The sequence below is a fragment of the Musa acuminata genome, chromosome BXJ1-4 (genome assembly GCF_036884655.1).
Source record: "Musa acuminata AAA Group cultivar baxijiao chromosome BXJ1-4, Cavendish_Baxijiao_AAA, whole genome shotgun sequence".
Lineage (NCBI taxonomy): Eukaryota > Viridiplantae > Streptophyta > Magnoliopsida > Zingiberales > Musaceae > Musa > Musa acuminata.
Window position 1 is genome coordinate 1,077,891 of NC_088330.1, and position 19,591 is coordinate 1,097,481.

A 19,591-nucleotide genomic window follows, 5' to 3' on the forward strand; every position below is an offset into this window, starting at 1 on the left:
TAAGACTAATGACTTGCTTTACTCAACACTAGGGGTTAAGTCCAGAGGACAAAGCCAAAAAGAGCAACAAAAATTACAATTTAGGATCATCATTAATAATGTGCTTCCACCCACAAAAGAAACATAAAATCAACTATACTTCAACAGTGAAAAACTGATGAATTGGGTATTCAACATCTCTCATCTGAACCAGAAAGATCTCACACAAAACATCAAGGGAAAAGAAATGGCTGGTGAAGACCTTGCAGAGTATGAAAACAGTATGCTGCAACATAATGACACCCACAACACCTCCTTCTCATGAACACACTCTCCAGGTTTAGGGCAGCTAAAGACTGCATGAGAGATATGACCTGCAGTACTCTGTGGCTTGTATCTATCATGTTTCACTACCTTGTATCCGTCTTTCTATGGAAACACAAACCTTGACTGTATCATAAGGATTAAGACTTGTCTGCTAGCTATGTATCTGAGTTATGTCCTGATGTCTTCTGCCTTCCTGGGCTCATCACAACTGGTTGCAGCTGCCTTTCGGAGTTCATCTTCACGCTGCGTCCACATGATAATTGTGGTGATCTGACCATTCTTGCTTTCTGGTTCTGCCCTGAAGATTCAAACAAGTAGTATAAGATCCATTTCATCGCTAGCTAAAGCATCATAACTCAAAAGAAAGTGAAGAACTCTTCTGAAGAAAGTTGTTCTTTGGCACATGATCCGATGTTGCTCTTTGGCAATAAATTTGCTTAGCAATGTAACAGTCTAGCGGTTGTAGAAAAACAGCAAATAGATACAAATGATCCAGAATATTTCAGAAAACATGACTTTGAGCATATTGAGAAGTATATACTTAATATACATATGCCGAAACTATTCATGTTTCATTCAGAAGCAAAAGGCCCATAAAGACAATAAGAAGAAGACTGTTTAGAGTAGCTCAATTATGTCCTCCAAATATCTCTTTTGGTGTTTACTGACTAATTTTTTACTTGCTAGCTCTGGAAGTTACTCAATCTTAAAAGTACATACACGGCTAATCCTTGTGATATCATCGTTGGCTGCATCCGCTACCTACTTTATGTAACAATCTTTAGATCTCCACCTGCAGCGAGGATGATATGGAGAGAACAGCTCCTTGGCACATTCCTACTTATTCGATACTCACTGCTGAGACCATACAATGGAACAGTGTCAAACAAAGGAAGAATAAGAACATTTCTGCCAAAGAGGTCGATATATTCCCTAATTCACCTGACCTAATGCATTTTGGAGACTTTTGGTGCGGAGATTGCTAAATGGGTAACTCATCAATCCCTAGTGCAGCATACTTTTTACATACTTCCACTAAGAAGATATCCTTTGATTTCTATGCTTGACACAATGAAGAAGGAATTGTCCACAGGCCATGTCTCTGTTTTGGTGTGTGTCATGTGTATTTCCATGAGGGAGGGGTAAGAAGAAGCATTCAGTATGGGATCAATCATCTGTGGTCAAAGAACAGCCGACAGACTGCAATGCAGGCATTACAACAAACACAACGAAGGCAATGGAGAATGTATGTTACCTGATGATTGCTTGTTGGCCTTTCCATCGGCCTTCCTTGCCGATGTTGTTTTCTTGTTCGTGTCAAGGGTGACCTTTTGAGGCAACGACTTATCGGCACTAACAACGGTCGCGATTGTATCATCATCATCTGGAAGAACACCATTACATGCATTCTCATCGCCGCAAACTGATGCCCCCTCGCTGCCCGACTCCGAGCTCCTCTCCTTCACGTTCGCGCTCGTCCTCTCCCTTTCCAGCACTCTGAATGCATACATTTGGAAGGGCACTTCCGAGGCTCGGAGAAGGTCGCCCCTTGCCCAGTTCGCGAACCTCTTCGACAGACTGCTCTCCAGATCGAAGTAATCCACCGGCGGCGGCGGCGGCGTCGGATCCGGCTGGCTGTGATCTGGATTCAGCACCAGGAACCGTTTGAGGTAACGGAGCACCCTGCAAACAGAGGAGAAGCTCGGGCGCTGCGAGGGATCAGAGTGCCAGCATCTCCTCGTTAGGGTCACGAGGTACTTGGGAGACTGAGACGGAAACAATGGCCTCTCCCCGGCCCTGATGTTCTTGCTCATCTTGTCTCCCTGCAGATGGTTGTCCTCGAAGGGTACCTTTCCTGTCAAGAGTTCGAAGCATATCATGGCGAAGCTGTAGACGTCCGCCTTCTCCGTGCGCTTTGAGCTGCTGCTGCTGCCATCCCCCGTCTGCTCCTGCTCCAGTAGAACCTCCGGAGAATGCCAAATGCATGATGAAGCCTTGGAGTTCGTCGCCGGCGACAGCCCCAAGCCGCCAACTTTCGCGTGCAGATAGCCGTCTGGTGATGGATTCCTCGCCTTGAAGAAGATGTTCGAAGGGTTCAGGTCGCCATGGTAGATCTGCTTCGAGTGAAGGTACTCCATTCCTCTGGCTATTTGAAGCATCGTGTCCACTGCCACCAGCAAAGGAAGCACCTTTCTCCTTGTGGAGCAAACCTCTCGTATGTAACAAGAGAGATCTTTGCTTATCAGCTCCATCAGCATCAAGCACTCTTTCTTCTCTTCGTCGGTGAAGCAGTACATGTACTGCATTACGTTCGGGTGCGCGATCGATGAGAGGATGGAGATCTCGTTCGTCAGTGACGCTGTGTCTCCGATAACGTGCTTCACCACGAAGGTCTCGCCCATCCATTGGATCTCCTTGTAGTAGACGCTCCCACTCCCAAATCTTCTTCTTACTTGGTAGTCCGGCGAGCCAACGAGGACTGAGCTCGGCCAAAGCTTCCCCTTTGGGCCAACCAGGAGCTGGGCAAGCCTGTTCTCCTGCTTCGTCAGAGGCCTGGACCCGGAGCTCGCCTTCTCGGCTATGGTCTCGGAGAGAATCCATCGGTCCTCCTTCCATGCCGTCTCCAATCTGGTGCGCAGTTCTTGCGAGGACAAGTAGAGCTTCCCTAGCTTGTGCTGGAAGAGCTCGGGCTCCATCCACTCCCTCTCGTACTTCTTGGAGAAGACGAGCCGCTTCTTTTGGATGTCTTCCTGGTCACCCCCGGCGGTGGCCTCGGCGACGTTCTCGATCGCCTCGAGCACGACGGGGACGCACCAGAGCAGATTGTGGAGGTGGAGTTCGACGCATTCGGAATTCTGGATGAGGGCGACGGCTTTCCCCCACCACTCCCCCGGCTCGAGGCACCGCCTCACGTACTGCTCTCCCTCCCGGAAGAAGCGGTGGAGCTCCCTGAGAGGTTGCTCGAGGGCGCGCCACAAACAAGCAACTTTAGTCCCACATCGGCAATTTAGAAGTAGGTCAATACTATAAGAGCGTAGGTCTTCGATAGTTATTCGCTCCACAGGATGGAGTGATTGGGTCTGTTGACCCAGGAAAGTCCCCGGGCCTCCTTCCGCAGAGATGCGGTTACGTAATTGGTGTCTCGACGAGCTTCGGGCCAGCATGGCTAAGACACGTGTGGAGCCTAACAGGCCCGAACCGGAGAGATTATGGCCGTTGAAAACAGTTATTCACTCAATCCGTAACCGTTGGATCAACAGAACGGGGCTTATGATCCTGTGGCGCTCTTTTTCTATCATCAAAATTGTCAGTCGAATCTTTTTTTTTTTTACCATCATATTTTGTAAATGGTGATCCAAAATTGTATTACCATCGCGCCACAGGATGGAGTGATTGGGTCTGTTGACCCTGGAAAGTCCCCGGGCCTCCTTCCGCAAAGATGCGGTTACGTAATTGGTGTCTCGACGAGCTTCGGGCCAGTATGGCTAAGACACGTGTGGAGCCTGACAGGCCCGAACCGGAGAGATTATGGCCGTTGAAAACAGTTATTCACTCAATCCGTAACCGTTGGATCAACAGAACGGGACTTATGATCCTGTGGCGCTCTTTTTCTATCATCAAAATTGTCAGTCGAATCATTTTTTTTTTACCATCATATTTTGTAAATGGTGATCCAAAATTGTATTACCATCGCGCCACAGGATGGAGTGATTGGGTCTGTTGACCCTGGAAAGTCCCCGGGCCTCCTTCCGCAAAGATGCGGTCACGTATGGCTAAGACACGTGTGGAGCCTGACAGGCCCGAACCGGAGAGATTATGGCCGTTGAAAACAGTTATTCACTCAATCCGTAACCGTTGGATCAACAGAACGGGACTTATGATCCTGTGGCGCTCTTTTTCTATCATCAAAATTGTCAGTCGAATCATTTTTTTTTTACCATCATATTTTGTAAATGGTGATCCAAAATTGTATTACCATCGCGCCACAGGATGGAGTGATTGGGTCTGTTGACCCTGGAAAGTCCCCGGGCCTCCTTCCGCAAAGATGCGGTCACGTAATTGGTGTCTCGACGAGCTTCGGGCCAGTATGGCTAAGACACGTGTGGAGCCTGACAGGCCCGAACCGGAGAGATTATGGCCGTTGAAAACAGTTATTCACTCAATCCGTAACCGTTGGATCAACAGAACGGGGCTTATGATCCTGTGGCGCTCTTTTTCTATCATCAAAATTGTCAGTCGAATCATTTTTTTTTTACCATCATATTTTGTAAATGGTGGTCCAAAATTGAATTATCAATGTCCCCGGGCCTCCTTCCGCAGAGATGCGGTCACGTAATTGGTGTCTCGACGAGCTTCGGGCCAGTATGGCTAAGACACGTGTGGAGCCTGACAGGCCCGAACCGGAGAGATTATGGCTGTTGAAAACAGTTATTCACTCAATCCGTAACCGTTGGATCAACAGAACGGGGCTTATGATCCTGTGGCGCTCTTTTTCTATCATCAAAATTGTCAGTCGAATCATTTTTTTGTTACCATCATATTTTGTAAATGGTGGTCCAAAATTGTATTACCATCGCGCCACAGGATGGAGTGATTGGGTCTGTTGACCCTGGAAAGTCCCCGGGCCTCCTTCCGCAAAGATGCGGTCACGTAATTGGTGTCTCGACGAGCTTCGGGCCAGTATGGCTAAGACACGTGTGGAGCCTGACAGGCCCGAACCGGAGAGATTATGGCCGTTGAAAACAGTTATTCACTCAATCCGTAACCGTTGGATCAACAGAACGGGGCTTATGATCCTGTGGCGCTCTTTTTCTATCATCAAAATTGTCAGTCGAATCATTTTTTTTTTACCATCATATTTTGTAAATGGTGATCCAAAATTGTATTACCATCGCGCCACAGGATGGAGTGATTGGGTTTGTTGACCCTGGAAAGTCCCCGGGCCTCCTTCCGCAAAGATGCGGTCACGTAATTGGTGTCTCGACGAGCTTCGGGCCAGTATGGCTAAGACACGTGTGGAGCCTGACAGGCCCGAACCGGAGAGATTATGGCCGTTGAAAACAGTTATTCACTCAATCCGTAACCGTTGGATCAACAGAACGGGGCTTATGATCCTGTGGCGCTCTTTTTCTATCATCAAAATTGTCAGTCGAATCATTTTTTTGTTACCATCATATTTTGTAAATGGTGGTCCAAAATTGTATTATCAATGTCCCCGGGCCTCCTTCCGCAGAGATGCGGTCACGTAATTGGTGTCTCGACGAGCTTCGGGCCAGTATGGCTAAGACACGTGTGGAGCCTGACAGGCTCGAACCGGAGAGATTATGGCCGTTGAAAACAGTTATTCACTCAATCTGTAACCGTTGGATCAACAGAACGAGGCTTATGATCCTGTGGCGCTCTTTTTCTATCATCAAAATTGTCAGTCGAATTATTTTTTTGTTACCATCATATTTTGTAAATGGTGGTCCAAAATTGTATTATCAATGTCCCCGGGCCTCCTTCCGCAGAGATGCGGTCACGTAATTGGTGTCTCGACGAGCTTCGGGCCAGTATGGCTAAGACACGTGTGGAGCCTGACAGGCCCGAACCGGAGAGATTATGGCCGTTGAAAACAGTTATTCACTCAATCCGTAACCATTGGATCAACAGAACGGGGCTTATGATCCTGTTGCGCTCTTTTTCTATCATCAAAATTGTCAGTCGAATCATTTTTTTGTTACCATCATATTTTGTAAATGGTGGTCCAAAATTGTATTATCAATGGTAAGAGAGTTCTAACAATTAAAATATTTGACGTCTTTATATGACATATTGTTAGCAACAAACAAAGCTAAAGTGATTTGTTATGTCTATGGTTTGAATCAAGATTCTGGTTAACAAGGAAATGTTTTCTTTGTATTGAGAATAACCTCATTTATATATCCAAAATCGATAACTACGATAAACTTTAAAATTTAAACGTTTTTATTGGATAAACAATAATTCCGAGATATAGATTTACTCGTTTCCATGCTCAAAATAGTCTAGCAAATTATTCGATAACATGAAATTTTATTCTTGGATGATATTTCATCAATTGTACTCGCGAAACTATTTCAAATTTTATTTTAGATATTTATCCACATGAAGACAAAAATAAAGTTTAACTTTTGATTTAGTTTGCCTACATGCCCTAAAACAAATACTCAAATTCGATTATTTTTTCATATTATTATTTAGACACTCTTATTTACTATCTACGATCTCATTTTAATTTTTTTAAATATTTCTTAATTACTACTTCACAAATGAACTTAAATATTATTTTTTTATTCTCCTTTTCTTCTTTTTCCTCCTTATGTCAAGAGAGCAACAAGCACGAAAAAGCATCCATGCTAACAAAGAGCATGGGAGAGCATCCATATCGATAAAAAACATAGAAGAGTGTCGATGATTTCGACAATGAACATACGTTAGGAGGAAGAAAATACGAGACAATAATGTGGGCAACAACGTGTCATGTCAACAACGTTAGCGCGGAGCATGAGTTACGAGGAAGAAAAATAAAATAAAATTAATAATACTATAATTATAAATAGTAAAATACTATTTTATTATTTTAAAGAGATTATTGATTATCAATAATAAAAAGTGGTGGTGAAGAATAAACTTCTTACCCCTGTGTACGAAGATACCCCCAAACCAATCCTTAAAGACAAGAATGCCCCAGCAAAAGAAGATAACATGCACCTCCATGATATCTATCCAACGAGGGTTTCTGTTGTTCCCAAAACCCTCATCTTCTCTTCTTCCTACTCTCTCGCTCCATACTCTTCTCCCTCTTTCCGATCTCCATATCGGGTCCATCTATGGATCCAAGATTGCTGCTTTCCTCCCAAAGAACAGCGCCTCCCTCCCCCTTTCCCTTCCTCCTCTCCTCCTCATCTTCCACAAGAATTCTCGTCTCCTTCCCCCCAAGGTCCGCATTCTTTGGCTCCATTCTCGTTGAGGGACTCGGCCGGAGAGTAAAGGAGACACCTTTGCGCTCGACTACTGTGACGGCTGCCGTCAAGCGGCGCAAGGAGGTCCCTTTCGATTCCGTGATCGAGCGCGACAAGAAGCTGAAGCTGGTGCTCAAGATCCGCAACATCCTCGTGAAGCAGCCCGACCGCATCATGAGTCTTCGCGAGCTCGGCCGCTTCCGCCGCGACCTCGGCCTCACCCGGAAGCGCCGCTTCATCGGGCTCCTCCGCCGCTTCCCGGCCGTGTTCGAGATCGTCGAGGAGGGCGTCTACTCCTTGCGATTCCGGCTCACCCCTGAGGCCGAGCGGATCTACCTAGAGGAGCTGCGCTCCCGGGAGGAGATGGAGCAGCTGCTTGTTGTGAAGCTGCGGAAGCTCCTGATGCTGTCGCTCGACCGCCGGATCCTCCTGGAGAAGATCGCCCACCTTCGGCACGATCTCGGGCTGCCGGCCGAGTTCAGGGACACCATTTGCCAGAGGTACCCGCAGTACTTCCGGGTCGTGCCCACTGACCGAGGCCCGGCGCTCGAGCTCACGCACTGGGATCCCGAGCTTGCCGTCTCTGCTGCCGAGATTGCTGAGGAGGAGAACAGAATCAGGGAAGCTGAGGAGCGCAACCTGATCATTGACAGGGCTCCTAGGTTCCGAAGGGTGAACCTGCCCCGAGGTTTGAATCTCTCGAAGGGAGAGATGCGGAGGTTGAGCCAGTTCAAGGAAATGCCCTACATATCTCCTTACTCTGATTTCTCTGGATTGAGGCCAGGAACATCTGTGAAGGAGAAGCACGCATGCGGCGTAGTCCATGAGATCTTGAGCTTCACATTGGAGAAGCGGACTTTGGTCGACCACCTCACCCACTTCAGGGAGGAGTTCAGGTTCTCGCAGCAGCTGAGGGGAATGCTTATCAGACACCCTGACATGTTCTATGTCTCGCTGAAGGGGGACAGGGACTCCGTGTTCCTTCGCGAGGCTTATCGTGGTTCGCAGTTAATTGAGAAGGATAGGATGTTGCTTCTCAAGGAGAAGCTGCGGGCGCTTGTCATGGTTCCACGATTCCCAGGAGGGGGTGCTCAGAAGTCAGATGAGACAGAAAAAGCCGATGGAACATCAGGAGGCGGAAGCGGCGTCAAAGGTGACGAGGAATGGTCTGATGTGGATGGTCTTTTGTCCGATGGGTTTGGCAGTGGATTTGATGACGAGGATGACGAAGATGATGATGATGATGAAGAGGATGATTGGAGCGAAGAAGAGGATGAATCTCCTCCTGATTTTAGTGATGGTGAAGGTCTGAACTTCAATGCGAAAAAGCCACAAGCAGTTAATGGCTTAATAAAGGTTGAAGATCAAGTTCTGATTCCTACACTTCCAGATGGCCAGCCAAGAGAGAGATGGTGAACAATGAATTTGTTCTTTTTTCTTTGTTTGGGGCTATTTTTGGGTAATGACAATTATACACACGATGCCCTTGCCCTTGCTGATCATATACTGTTGCATCTACTTGCAAACGCAAATATTGGTACGCTTATGAACAAATCTTCATGCATTGTAGTGTCGAGAATTGAGACAAGAATTTGAATGCGTGATGACATTTCCTTGTGTCAAAATATCTCCGTGCATTGTTGAATTTTATATCAGTTTTTTAATGTAATGACAATATACTAGTTTCTACGGATTTAGCTATCTGTCATGGTTCACCAAATTGTTGGTTTGTTGAATTCTAGTGCATATAAGTCTAGTTCTACATGATGTCAATGTCCATCATGAGCAGATTCTTTCAAATTCTTTGCAACTACAATACCCCTGCATTGGATCATGTTTCTGAGTACCCATCACCTGGCATTTAAATTTAATTTTCTTGTTCTCTTTGGTCTTCTTTTCATGCCTTTTCATAGATTATTAAGCTTTTTTTATACTCTTATGATGATTATACTACTATCCTAGCATCATTAGAAACTAGGTTTACTTCAAATATCTCTTATATAATGCGAATAGCTGTCGATAACATTCTTCCTCCATGACCATTAGATGTGCTTCTTGATCTAACACCTTATGTTTATCTAATAGTTTCTAGGGTTTTACCAGTTCTCATGGTTCACCAAATCACAGGTTTCTTGAATTGTAATTCACATAAGGCTATTTCAATGTTTATTGTCAGCAATTTCTGTCTTATTGTTTGCAAAGTGCACTACCCTTGTGTTTGATCATACTTATCAATTACTTATTAACTGACCTTATTATTTGATTAAGCTTTTTCTATATATTTCTCTAACCTTCTATAGAGTAATAATGTTGTGATACTTCATATATGATGATGCTACTTCATCCAAGCATCATCGACAAGTTGGATTACTTAAATTAGCTTTTATATGGTACCATAAAAGCTATTGATAAGATTCCCTATTGTTAGAGGAACTTTCTCCCACTCTTTTAGATGTTTGCTTCTTGATTTAACATCATGCTTTCTGTGTAAGGCAGATATGATATATCCGAAGTGTTTAGCAATTTGTAATGGCTGGCCAAATTGTTGGTCTCTCGAGTTATAAGACACATAGGTCTTGACAGATAAAGAATGACATGGTGGACACGTAGGCTGTACGCAACTAACAGGTGGTGGTCGGATCGGGCAACACATAATCACCATGGGCGATACGTGGCTGAATGGTCGACCACTTGAACCCCCTTAATTGGTGCAGTCAGCCAACATGGGCATCAGGTGTGGTGAACATCACTCCATGCCTTCACCCAAAATGCCACACATTCCCTTCATGTTGCTGGCAAGACATTATAGAAGATTGTGAGATCAGTAGATCTCTGCCATTGAGATTCTTATGTCCATAAATCACATACTCTTCTCTTTGTATACTAATTGGTATTGTCTAATATTCTGTCTGCCATTTCTTCCACATTTATGCATACCAGAAGATGTTTCCAGTGCCAATGACTTCTGACAAGTTTGGTTGGCCCAGTAGATTATGGCACAAGAGAAAAGTGATGATGGTGGACAGTTCATCTCAAGTGTCTTCTGCTGAAGAGGAAATCTGAGTATGGCTGTCGCAACAATTTCCGCAGGAAGACTACAAGTACTTTAGCTAGAAAAGGTGCTGGTAACTTTTAGCTGGCACTCTCAGATCATCGGTGATTGCAACCATCTTTGTCGTTCAAGCCATGAGCTGGAACCTTGTATTGCTTTTTCTGGGTTTTCGATTGGGTTCTCAATCTGAAGTGGCAACTATTAGATTGATTACTGGATCAGGCAATCCTAGCTTTGTGGATCTCATTCAGTTTTCGAGTGGGTAGGAGGTGCATGAGGTCTTCCTTTTGCTGAGATTTTGTACACAGTGGACCATCATTTACTGCTGATGTCTTTGTTCCAGAATTTTAGGTTATACAAAAATGGGATTCAGATAAACCCATCGCTTTGTATGTAATAAAACAATATGGATGTAATGCAGAGTTAGATGACATTGTGAATAATGCTCTAGAAATGACCTCATGAGATGGAAAAATTCTTTAATAAATGGCATGTTCTTTGGAAATTTTAGTGTGGTGTGGTGCATGCTTTTATCCATCGCATTGTTTTTGTTGCCATTGTTCTTCTCACATGAAGATGCATCAGACCCTGTGGTATATAGATTGTCCAATGCAAAACCGTATCTGATGTCTAGGATCCCAGAAAAATGTCCCTAAATTCTCCTAGAATCTAGCAAGCTAATTGACTGGCCATCAGAAAAAATCTAGTCCTACTCGAGTTCTGATAAAAACCAGGTGCAGGCTGCTCCAAATTAGAACATCAACTCGTTCGATAAAGCTGCACAGACTCTGGCAGCAGGGTCATTGGTCATAGGAGGGGAATAAGGCATGTATGAGATTTCTCTTCAATGTATGGCCAAAACATTTGAAAGTGGTAAGGATTTGCTACATGAGTTGTTCAATTACATTTTGTTCAAATTAGTAGGGTCGATCGCTCCTAAAGAGTTAAACATGATTCCTCTCCGGGAGATTTAACTTACGAGATTCATCGAAAGATTAATCTTAGAATCGATAACTTGTGGCTCTAAGACGAGCAATTAAAATTTCAATCTTGTAACTTAATTTTTATAAGGAACAATTCCTCGTGGCTCTGAGATGAGCAACAAAATTTTGATTTAATAATTTTATTTTTCATAGTGCGATAGATCATTCGTTACCAATTAGGTCCATCCTAAAAGGAGAAAACTGTATGAAGAGTGAACAGTTCTTTGTGGCTCAAAGAGAACAACAGTCCAATAAGACTAATGACTTGCTTTACTCAACACTAGGGGTTAAGTCCAGAGGACAAAGCCAAAAAGAGCAACAAAAATTACAATTTAGGATCATCATTAATAATGTGCTTCCACCCACAAAAGAAACATAAAATCAACTATACTTCAACAGTGAAAAACTGATGAATTGGGTATTCAACATCTCATCTGAACCAGAAAGATCTCACACAAAACATCAAGGGAAAAGAAATGGCTGGTGAAGACCTTGCAGAGTATGAAAACAGTATGCTGCAACATAATGACACCCACAACACCTCCTTCTCATGAACACACTCTCCAGGTTTAGGGCAGCTAAAGACTGCATGAGAGATATGACCTGCAGTACTCTGTGGCTTGTATCTATCATGTTTCACTACCTTGTATCCGTCTTTCTATGGAAACACAAACCTTGACTGTATCATAAGGATTAAGACTTGTCTGCTAGCTATGTATCTGAGTTATGTCCTGATGTCTTCTGCCTTCCTGGGCTCATCACAACTGGTTGCAGCTGCCTTTCGGAGTTCATCTTCACGCTGCGTCCACACGATAATTGTGGTGATCTGACCATTCTTGCTTTCTGGTTCTGCCCTGAAGATTCAAACAAGTAGTATAAGATCCATTTCATCGCTAGCTAAAGCATCATAACTCAAAAGAAAGTGAAGAACTCTTCTGAAGAAAGTTGTTCTTTGGCACATGATCCGATGTTGCTCTTTGGCAATAAATTTGCTTAGCAATGTAACAGTCTAGCGGTTGTAGAAAAACAGCAAATAGATACAAATGATCCAGAATATTTCAGAAAACATGACTTTGAGCATATTGAGAAGTATATACTTAATATACATATGCCGAAACTATTCATGTTTCATTCAGAAGCAAAAGGCCCATAAAGACAATAAGAAGAAGATTGCTTAGAGTAGCTCAATTATGTCCTCCAAAATCTCTTTTGGTGTTTACTGACTAATTTTTTACTTACTGGCAGTGGAAGATACTCAATCTTAAAAGTACATACACGGCTAATCCTTGTGATATCATCGTTGGCTGCATCTGCTACCTACTTTATGTAACAATCTTTAGATCTCCACCTGCAGCGAGGATGATATGGACAGAACAGCTCCTTGGCACATTCCTACTTATTCGATACTCACTGCTGAGACCATACAATGGAACAGTGTCAAACGAAGGAAGAATAAGAACATTTCTGCCAAAGAGGTCTATATATTCCCTAATTCACCTGACCTAATGCATTTTGGAGACTTTTGGTGCTCAGATTGCTAAATGGGTAACTCATCAATCCCTAGTGCAGGATACTTTTTACATACTTCCACTAAGAAGATATCCTTTGATTTCTATGCTTGACACAATGAAGAAGGAATTGTATACAGGCCATGTCTCTGTTTTGTGTGTGTCATGTATTTCCATGAGGGAGGGGTAAAAAGAAGCATTCAGTATGGGATCAATCATCTGTGGTCAAAGAACAGCCGACAGACTGCAATGCAGGCATTACAACAAACACAACGAAGGCAATGGAGAATGTATGTTACCTGATGATTGCTTGTTGGCCTTTCCATCGGCCTTCCTTGCCGATGTTGTTTTCTTGTTCGTGTCAAGGGTGACCTTTTGAGGCAACGACTTATCGGCACTAACAACGGTCGCGATTGTATCATCATCATCTGGAAGAACACCATTACATGCATTCTCATCGCCGCAAACTGATGCCCCCTCGCTGCCCGACTCCGAGCTCCTCTCCTTCACGTTCGCGCTCGTCCTCTCCCTTTCCAGCACTCTGAATGCATACATTTGGAAGGGCACTTCCGAGGCTCGGAGAAGGTCGCCCCTTGCCCAGTTCGCGAACCTCTTCGACAGACTGCTCTCCAGATCGAAGTAATCCACCGGCGGCGGCGGCGGCGTCGGATCCGGCTGGCTGTGATCTGGATTCAGCACCAGGAACCGTTTGAGGTAACGGAGCACCCTGCAAACAGAGGAGAAGCTCGGGCGCTGCGAGGGATCAGAGTGCCAGCATCTCCTCGTTAGGGTCACGAGGTACTTGGGAGACTGAGACGGAAACAATGGCCTCTCCCCGGCCCTGATGTTCTTGCTCATCTTGTCTCCCTGCAGATGGTTGTCCTCGAAGGGTACCTTTCCTGTCAAGAGTTCGAAGCATATCATGGCGAAGCTGTAGACGTCCGCCTTCTCCGTGCGCTTTGAGCTGCTGCTGCTGCCATCCCCCGTCTGCTCCTGCTCCAGTAGAACCTCCGGAGAATGCCAAATGCATGATGAAGCCTTGGAGTTCGTCGCCGGCGACAGCCCCAAGCCGCCAACTTTCGCGTGCAGATAGCCGTCTGGTGATGGATTCCTCGCCTTGACGAAGATGTTCGAAGGGTTCAGGTCGCCATGGAAGATCTGCTTCGAGTGAAGGTACTCCATTCCTCTGGCTATTTGAAGCATCGTGTCCACTGCCACCAGCAAAGGAAGCACCTTTCTCCTTGTGGAGCAAACCTCTCGTATGTAACAAGAGAGATCTTTGCTTATCAGCTCCATCAGCATCAAGCACTCTTTCTTCTCTTCGTCGGTGAAGCAGTACATGTACTGCATTACGTTCGGGTGCGCGATCGATGAGAGGATGGAGATCTCGTTCGTCAGTGACGCTGTGTCTCCGATAACGTGCTTCACCACGAAGGTCTCGCCCATCCATTGGATCTCCTTGTAGTAGACGCTCCCACTCCCAAATCTTCTTCTTACTTGGTAGTCCGGCGAGCCAACGAGGACTGAGCTCGGCCAAAGCTTCCCCTTTGGGCCAACCAGGAGCTGGGCAAGCCTGTTCTCCTGCTTCGTCAGAGGCCTGGACCCGGAGCTCGCCTTCTCGGCTATGGTCTCGGAGAGAATCCATCGGTCCTCCTTCCATGCCGTCTCCAATCTGGTGCGCAGTTCTTGCGAGGACAAGTAGAGCTTCCCTAGCTTGTGCTGGAAGAGCTCGGGCTCCATCCACTCCCTCTCGTACTTCTTGGAGAAGACGAGCCGCTTCTTTTGGATGTCTTCCTGGTCACCCCCGGCGGTGGCCTCGGCGACGTTCTCGATCGCCTCGAGCACGACGGGGACGCACCAGAGCAGATTGTGGAGGTGGAGTTCGACGCATTCGGAATTCTGGATGAGGGCGACGGCTTTCCCCCACCACTCCCCCGGCTCGAGGCACCGCCTCACGTACTGCTCTCCCTCCCGGAAGACGCGGTGGAGCTCCCTGAGAGGTTGCTCGAGGGCGCGCCACTTCCCCGGCTTCTCCTCGAACCTCAAGTGGCTACGCATCTCCTCCGCGACGGCGTCGAAGGCCAGGTCGAAGGCGTCCACGAGCAGGTGGCACTGCCGGCGGTTGACGCGTATCTCGTCGCGGAACACCATGAGCGCCTTGAGGCTTCCGACGGCTTCGCCAAGCTGCCGGAATTGCTCCATCCCCGAGGCGAGAAGGAAGCTGAACTCCGCTCTGTTCCTCTCGTTAGCTGCTGGAAGAAGAAGAAGAAGAAGACAGACATCTGTGTTCAATTCAAACACCGACAGCAGGAAGCACTACACATCTCGGGTAGAAGAATAGCAAGATCTCCCTCTTAAACACTAATCAATACGGAAAGAATCATCTCGAGTTTGAAGATTTGAATGTTAGGAAAGACAAAGACGAGACTTCGATGCAAGAACAGTCATGCAACACCAAACAGGCAAATCAACCTGCAGCGGAGAAATCGACTTCACGTATCGCAGAGCCTCTGCAAATCCCAGCAAGAGAAGCCGATGGGTCGATGGAGAGGGATGGGAGAAGGGTCAGAAGGGAAGGATAGGAGAAGAAGAGACAGCCACCTTTGTTGATTCCTTCCACTCCTTTTTCTCTTTTCCATGTCACGTCTCACAAATCCAAAATAATTCTACTTCTTCTTCGTCTTCACAAATTCTACTCTTCTCGACTGTGAGATTTCACGTCCGCTACAGACGCAACGATAACGGCCGTTAAATTTCTGGGGGAAAAGAGAGAGAAAACAGAGTAGGCGAGAGAGGTGGCGGGTAACCATGAACCGCTACTTGACGGAACCTGCTGCTTCCACCCGGCGACATTCTTGACGGCGTCGCTCCCTTGCAAGATTAATCTCCCTAATTTAACGATTAAATGATTAATTCAACATTAATAGAAACTAGTTAATGATAGTTATGATTAATTATATTAAGATTTACATGTAAGGAATACTAATTGGAAGGATATATGTGTGTATACGTAAAGGTAAATATGATTTTAAGAAACTTTCGAAAAGATCAATCTATATACAAACTCCATCATCCCACAATTTATTAATATCAAATTATATTTTATTTCTATCATCGATCTCCTAATAAATATGAGAGTTTGGATTTAAATTGTGTCTAATTATTAATATTATTTCATCGGTGAATTCTTTATTATTATTTTTGTAAAAATTAAAATAAGAAAACCGTTACGGGCGATCAGAGTAACGGGGAAATGTTGTGGGAGGCGTGCCGTGCTCGGACGTCGCGCCACGTGGCATGGTTGACTCGGTCGTGCGAGTCGTGCGTCGCATTTGGTTCGTCGGCGCACCCACCTGTGACCCAACGATCCCAACCACCGCTGTTTGTGGGCCACCACCACCACCACTTCGGACGCACCCAGAGCGGTGGGCCCGGGTGATGATTTGGGTGCACGCCTCTCGATCGTCCGCTCCTTATAGTAGGAAGAGGCAACGGTTGGCCGTGGATTGCCTTTGCGTCGCCAATACTCTATATATATATATATATATATATATATATATATATATATATATATATAGTTCCCGTTATTGGACGAATGTTGGGAAACATGATGGTTAAAGGTAGGTGGGATTAGTTAGCATTTGGACCACATAAATAATAATGATCATTAGACAGTGCAAAATTATTAAAGCCATAATTGGGAATTAAATGAATCTTGTCATTTGGATTGATGGAGTCTACATGTTGGGCATATAAAATTTGCATGTAACTAAAGTAGCTCATCCAATCAAAAGAATCTTTTGTTTGAATCATAGCTACCATATTTTCGCTTGCAATGACATGAACGGGTGTTGGAGATCATTTTTGAGAACCTAAGAGCAATTTCGCTAAGATTTCTCCATTCAAATCGGTAATGTTTATTGTATTAGTATCAAGATAAAGGATTAGTTGATCTTCCTGTACAAATCAAACCCACGTTCTTAAATTTAATGAGCTTATTTATGATGGCAGTTGGAATTTTAATGTGATTAGTTTATGTTATGTCACATTCTCAACATGGACTTAGAAACATGTTCTTCATGAGAAACTGTTAACCAATTATATATATTTTTCTTGAGCACTCAACTTGTCGAAAACAATTGTATCTTCTCGATTTGTTGTTGATAATTGACTCGAGGAGGAAGGGAACAATCTTAATGAACTTGGTACTTTTGAACGTAAGAGCTCTAATTGTTTATACTTTATAGAATTTGGAATGTTCGAGATAAGGATGTGTTCTATGATAAGAAGAAGAATTCATCCTAATGAAGTGGTGGATCGTCGTCATCTCGATTCATCATCTTCTATGAAACGATGAATCATTACTCTAATTATATTTTTGACTTCAAACCATTATTGTGATCGAAATATCTAGGTATCTACTCTTTTAAGTGAATTTTGGATCACTCATAATAATGATTTTTAAACTTAGAACCATATATAATTAATTATGGACTATTTAAGTCACTTTTGCTATTTGGATTGATCCAAGTCTAAGAATGGAAAGAAATAGGATATCAATAAAGTTTGCTTGAATTAAAACTTTTGTGCTTATACAAATACCAAAGTATGTTTCCTAAAACATGATGGTATATTTGACTTCATCTAATAAACTTTTTTTTCCCAAAAATATCAGTCAATTTTGACTGTTGATTGGTGTATCAGACTACTACAGAGTTACATCAATTACATTTTCTTTCTTAGAAATTAATTGAATTTATCATTATAATCTGAACCTTTTTTATTTACAAATGAGTTGACTTGGACTGGAGTTTACAGGTCAAGCAAGCTTCATGCAATTTTGACTGCTATTTTCTGACTCAAAATTAGACTGTGAGCAACCTTCCATGAACCATTTGACAGATTCAATCTATAGCATCACTTTAGAAACAAGAAGAACAAGAATAGATGAAGCATTAATCTGAAATGGATGCTGGGGTTTCAGCAGCAGAAAAAAAAACAAGAGCTGAATCAGCATCAAGCTTACCTCAATTTCATCTGACAATGGGAATAGGGGATTATTCTATGCATGAAAAAGGGGCAGTCCATTTCAGAGTTTTGGCAATTTAGATGACAAGAGAACAAGACCCGTTCAAATGGACTGCATCTCCAAGACCAGAGTATTGTCGTTATCCATTCATTTGATTTCCTTTAGTTTATAGTCTTTTGCTGATCAATATTATACCTTTTATATTAAATGAAAATTTTTTATGTTAGATGGACGATCCTCTACTAATCCAACGTTGAGCAATTAAGATATATGGTATACTAGAAGATTGTGTTGACGAGATTAGAATGTTAACGCGAATGTATATAATTACTTGATCATTTTTATTTGTGAGAACAATTACCTGTATATTCGATAAAATACTAATAATGGTGAGTGCAGGAAGACCCAAAAGGATTTTACTGGAAACTATCAATAAATAAATGAAATACTCTTAGCTTCATTAAATGATCGATGTAGTTCATTGGAATAATTGAGATAGCAGAATTTTTATGTCTGATTAGATGTTGATAGCAACACCAAAAAGGAGAGACAAAAGTCTTGGATGAACATTAGAAATCTCAGAGGATTATTATAGACTTTGAACTTTCTTCGTACTTACATAAAACACAAAGCTGGAAGTGGGATCAACAAATATTTCTGTGATGCTATGTATCTCACTATAGAAGCAAGTAGTTTGGTGGATCATCTCATTACCTTTCCTGGACCTTACAACAGAACTTTTCTGGACTTGCAAGAAAAGCAACAGAGTCCAGGGGTGATCATTGCTCTTCCATAAATGCCTGGTGGAACCTTAAGCGATGCTCAACCTTCAGGCCAGTCAGTGAAGGTGCAAATTGTCAGAACGAGTGGGAGCTTGGGATACTTATAGGAATGAGCTAACCTCGATTGGAGTGAATGGGAAAACTTGAATCCTGCCAACATCTTGTAGAATGAAGTCAATAATTGAGACGGCAAATGATTCTGGCCAACGAGGTTCATCATGTTGAAACATCTTTTCTGAGTCGAAAATGATAGGAAGAATATATTTCTCTGACCCAAGCGAATTAGAATTCCAAGATTTAAATAGATGTTCTTCTAGCTATGCTATGATGCAATCTTTTTTCTCTCTCACCATTAGGGTCTTCCAAACCCATATTGAATATTTTTTTTTTAGACTTAAACATCCAAAAGATATTGTCCAACACACTTCTGACGTAAATTAATTTATACAAAAGAACATGAAAAACTCAAGCCTTTCAAGTCAATATTGAGGTCTTGCTAAGAAGATATTTAGACTTTGATTCGAATCTATTTTCGTCGCTTATCTTTTTCCAAATCAGATTTCACTTTGAGATCTTTTACCTCGTAATCTATATTAAGAGCTTAATTCTTCGATGTGATAAGTTTAGAAAGACGAATTAAGTCGGATCAACTTGTTTATGTGATGTTAACAATAATAATAATAATAATAATAATAATAATAATAATAATAATAAAAGAGTTGCACATTTGTTTTTTGGTAGGTGAAGAATGGCATTATAATGTGAAGTTGTTCCAACACTATCTTTTCCCACCTTTGACCTCTCTTTAAATATATATATATATATATATATATATATATATATATATATATATATATCATAAACCAAACTAACAATTGTCAACAATGATCAAATATCTTTTATTATTTTTGGCTAAACTTTTCTTGCGTCTAATTTTATCTCTTCTCG

At 43.2% G+C, this 19,591-nt stretch overlaps 3 protein-coding genes across 4 annotated transcripts; 1 reads left to right on the forward strand and 2 right to left on the reverse strand.

Moving 5' to 3' along the window:
- Positions 1–3,542, reverse strand: LOC135640382 (uncharacterized). Its single transcript, XM_065154747.1, has 2 exons — positions 1,562–3,542; positions 1–604 (listed from the first exon to the last, which is right to left on the reverse strand). The coding sequence occupies exons 1-2, from the start codon at positions 3,468–3,470 to the stop codon at positions 462–464; spliced, it is 2,052 nt and encodes a 683-aa protein (XP_065010819.1). The 5' UTR covers positions 3,471–3,542; the 3' UTR covers positions 1–461.
- A 3,504-nt stretch (positions 3,543–7,046) lies between these two features.
- On the forward strand, positions 7,047–8,986 carry LOC108952583 (protein WHAT'S THIS FACTOR 1, chloroplastic). The gene has a single exon (XM_018824883.2). It carries the CDS (start codon positions 7,158–7,160, stop codon positions 8,703–8,705), a length of 1,548 nt encoding a protein of 515 aa, XP_018680428.2. The 5' UTR covers positions 7,047–7,157; the 3' UTR covers positions 8,706–8,986.
- Positions 8,987–11,576: 2,590 nt separating this feature from the next.
- LOC135640388 (uncharacterized) lies at positions 11,577–15,474 on the reverse strand. Of its 2 annotated transcripts, none has more exons than XM_065154777.1 (3): positions 15,305–15,474; positions 13,132–15,081; positions 11,577–12,178 (listed from the first exon to the last, which is right to left on the reverse strand). In XM_065154777.1, exons 2-3 carry the CDS (start codon positions 15,032–15,034, stop codon positions 12,036–12,038), a joined length of 2,046 nt encoding a protein of 681 aa, XP_065010849.1. In that variant the 5' UTR covers positions 15,035–15,081; positions 15,305–15,474; the 3' UTR covers positions 11,577–12,035. The 2 variants fall into 2 exon arrangements, with proteins under 2 accessions (XP_065010849.1, XP_065010844.1); XM_065154772.1 differs by having other exon boundaries at positions 13,132–15,084.
- Positions 15,475–19,591: the final 4,117 nt, after the last annotated feature.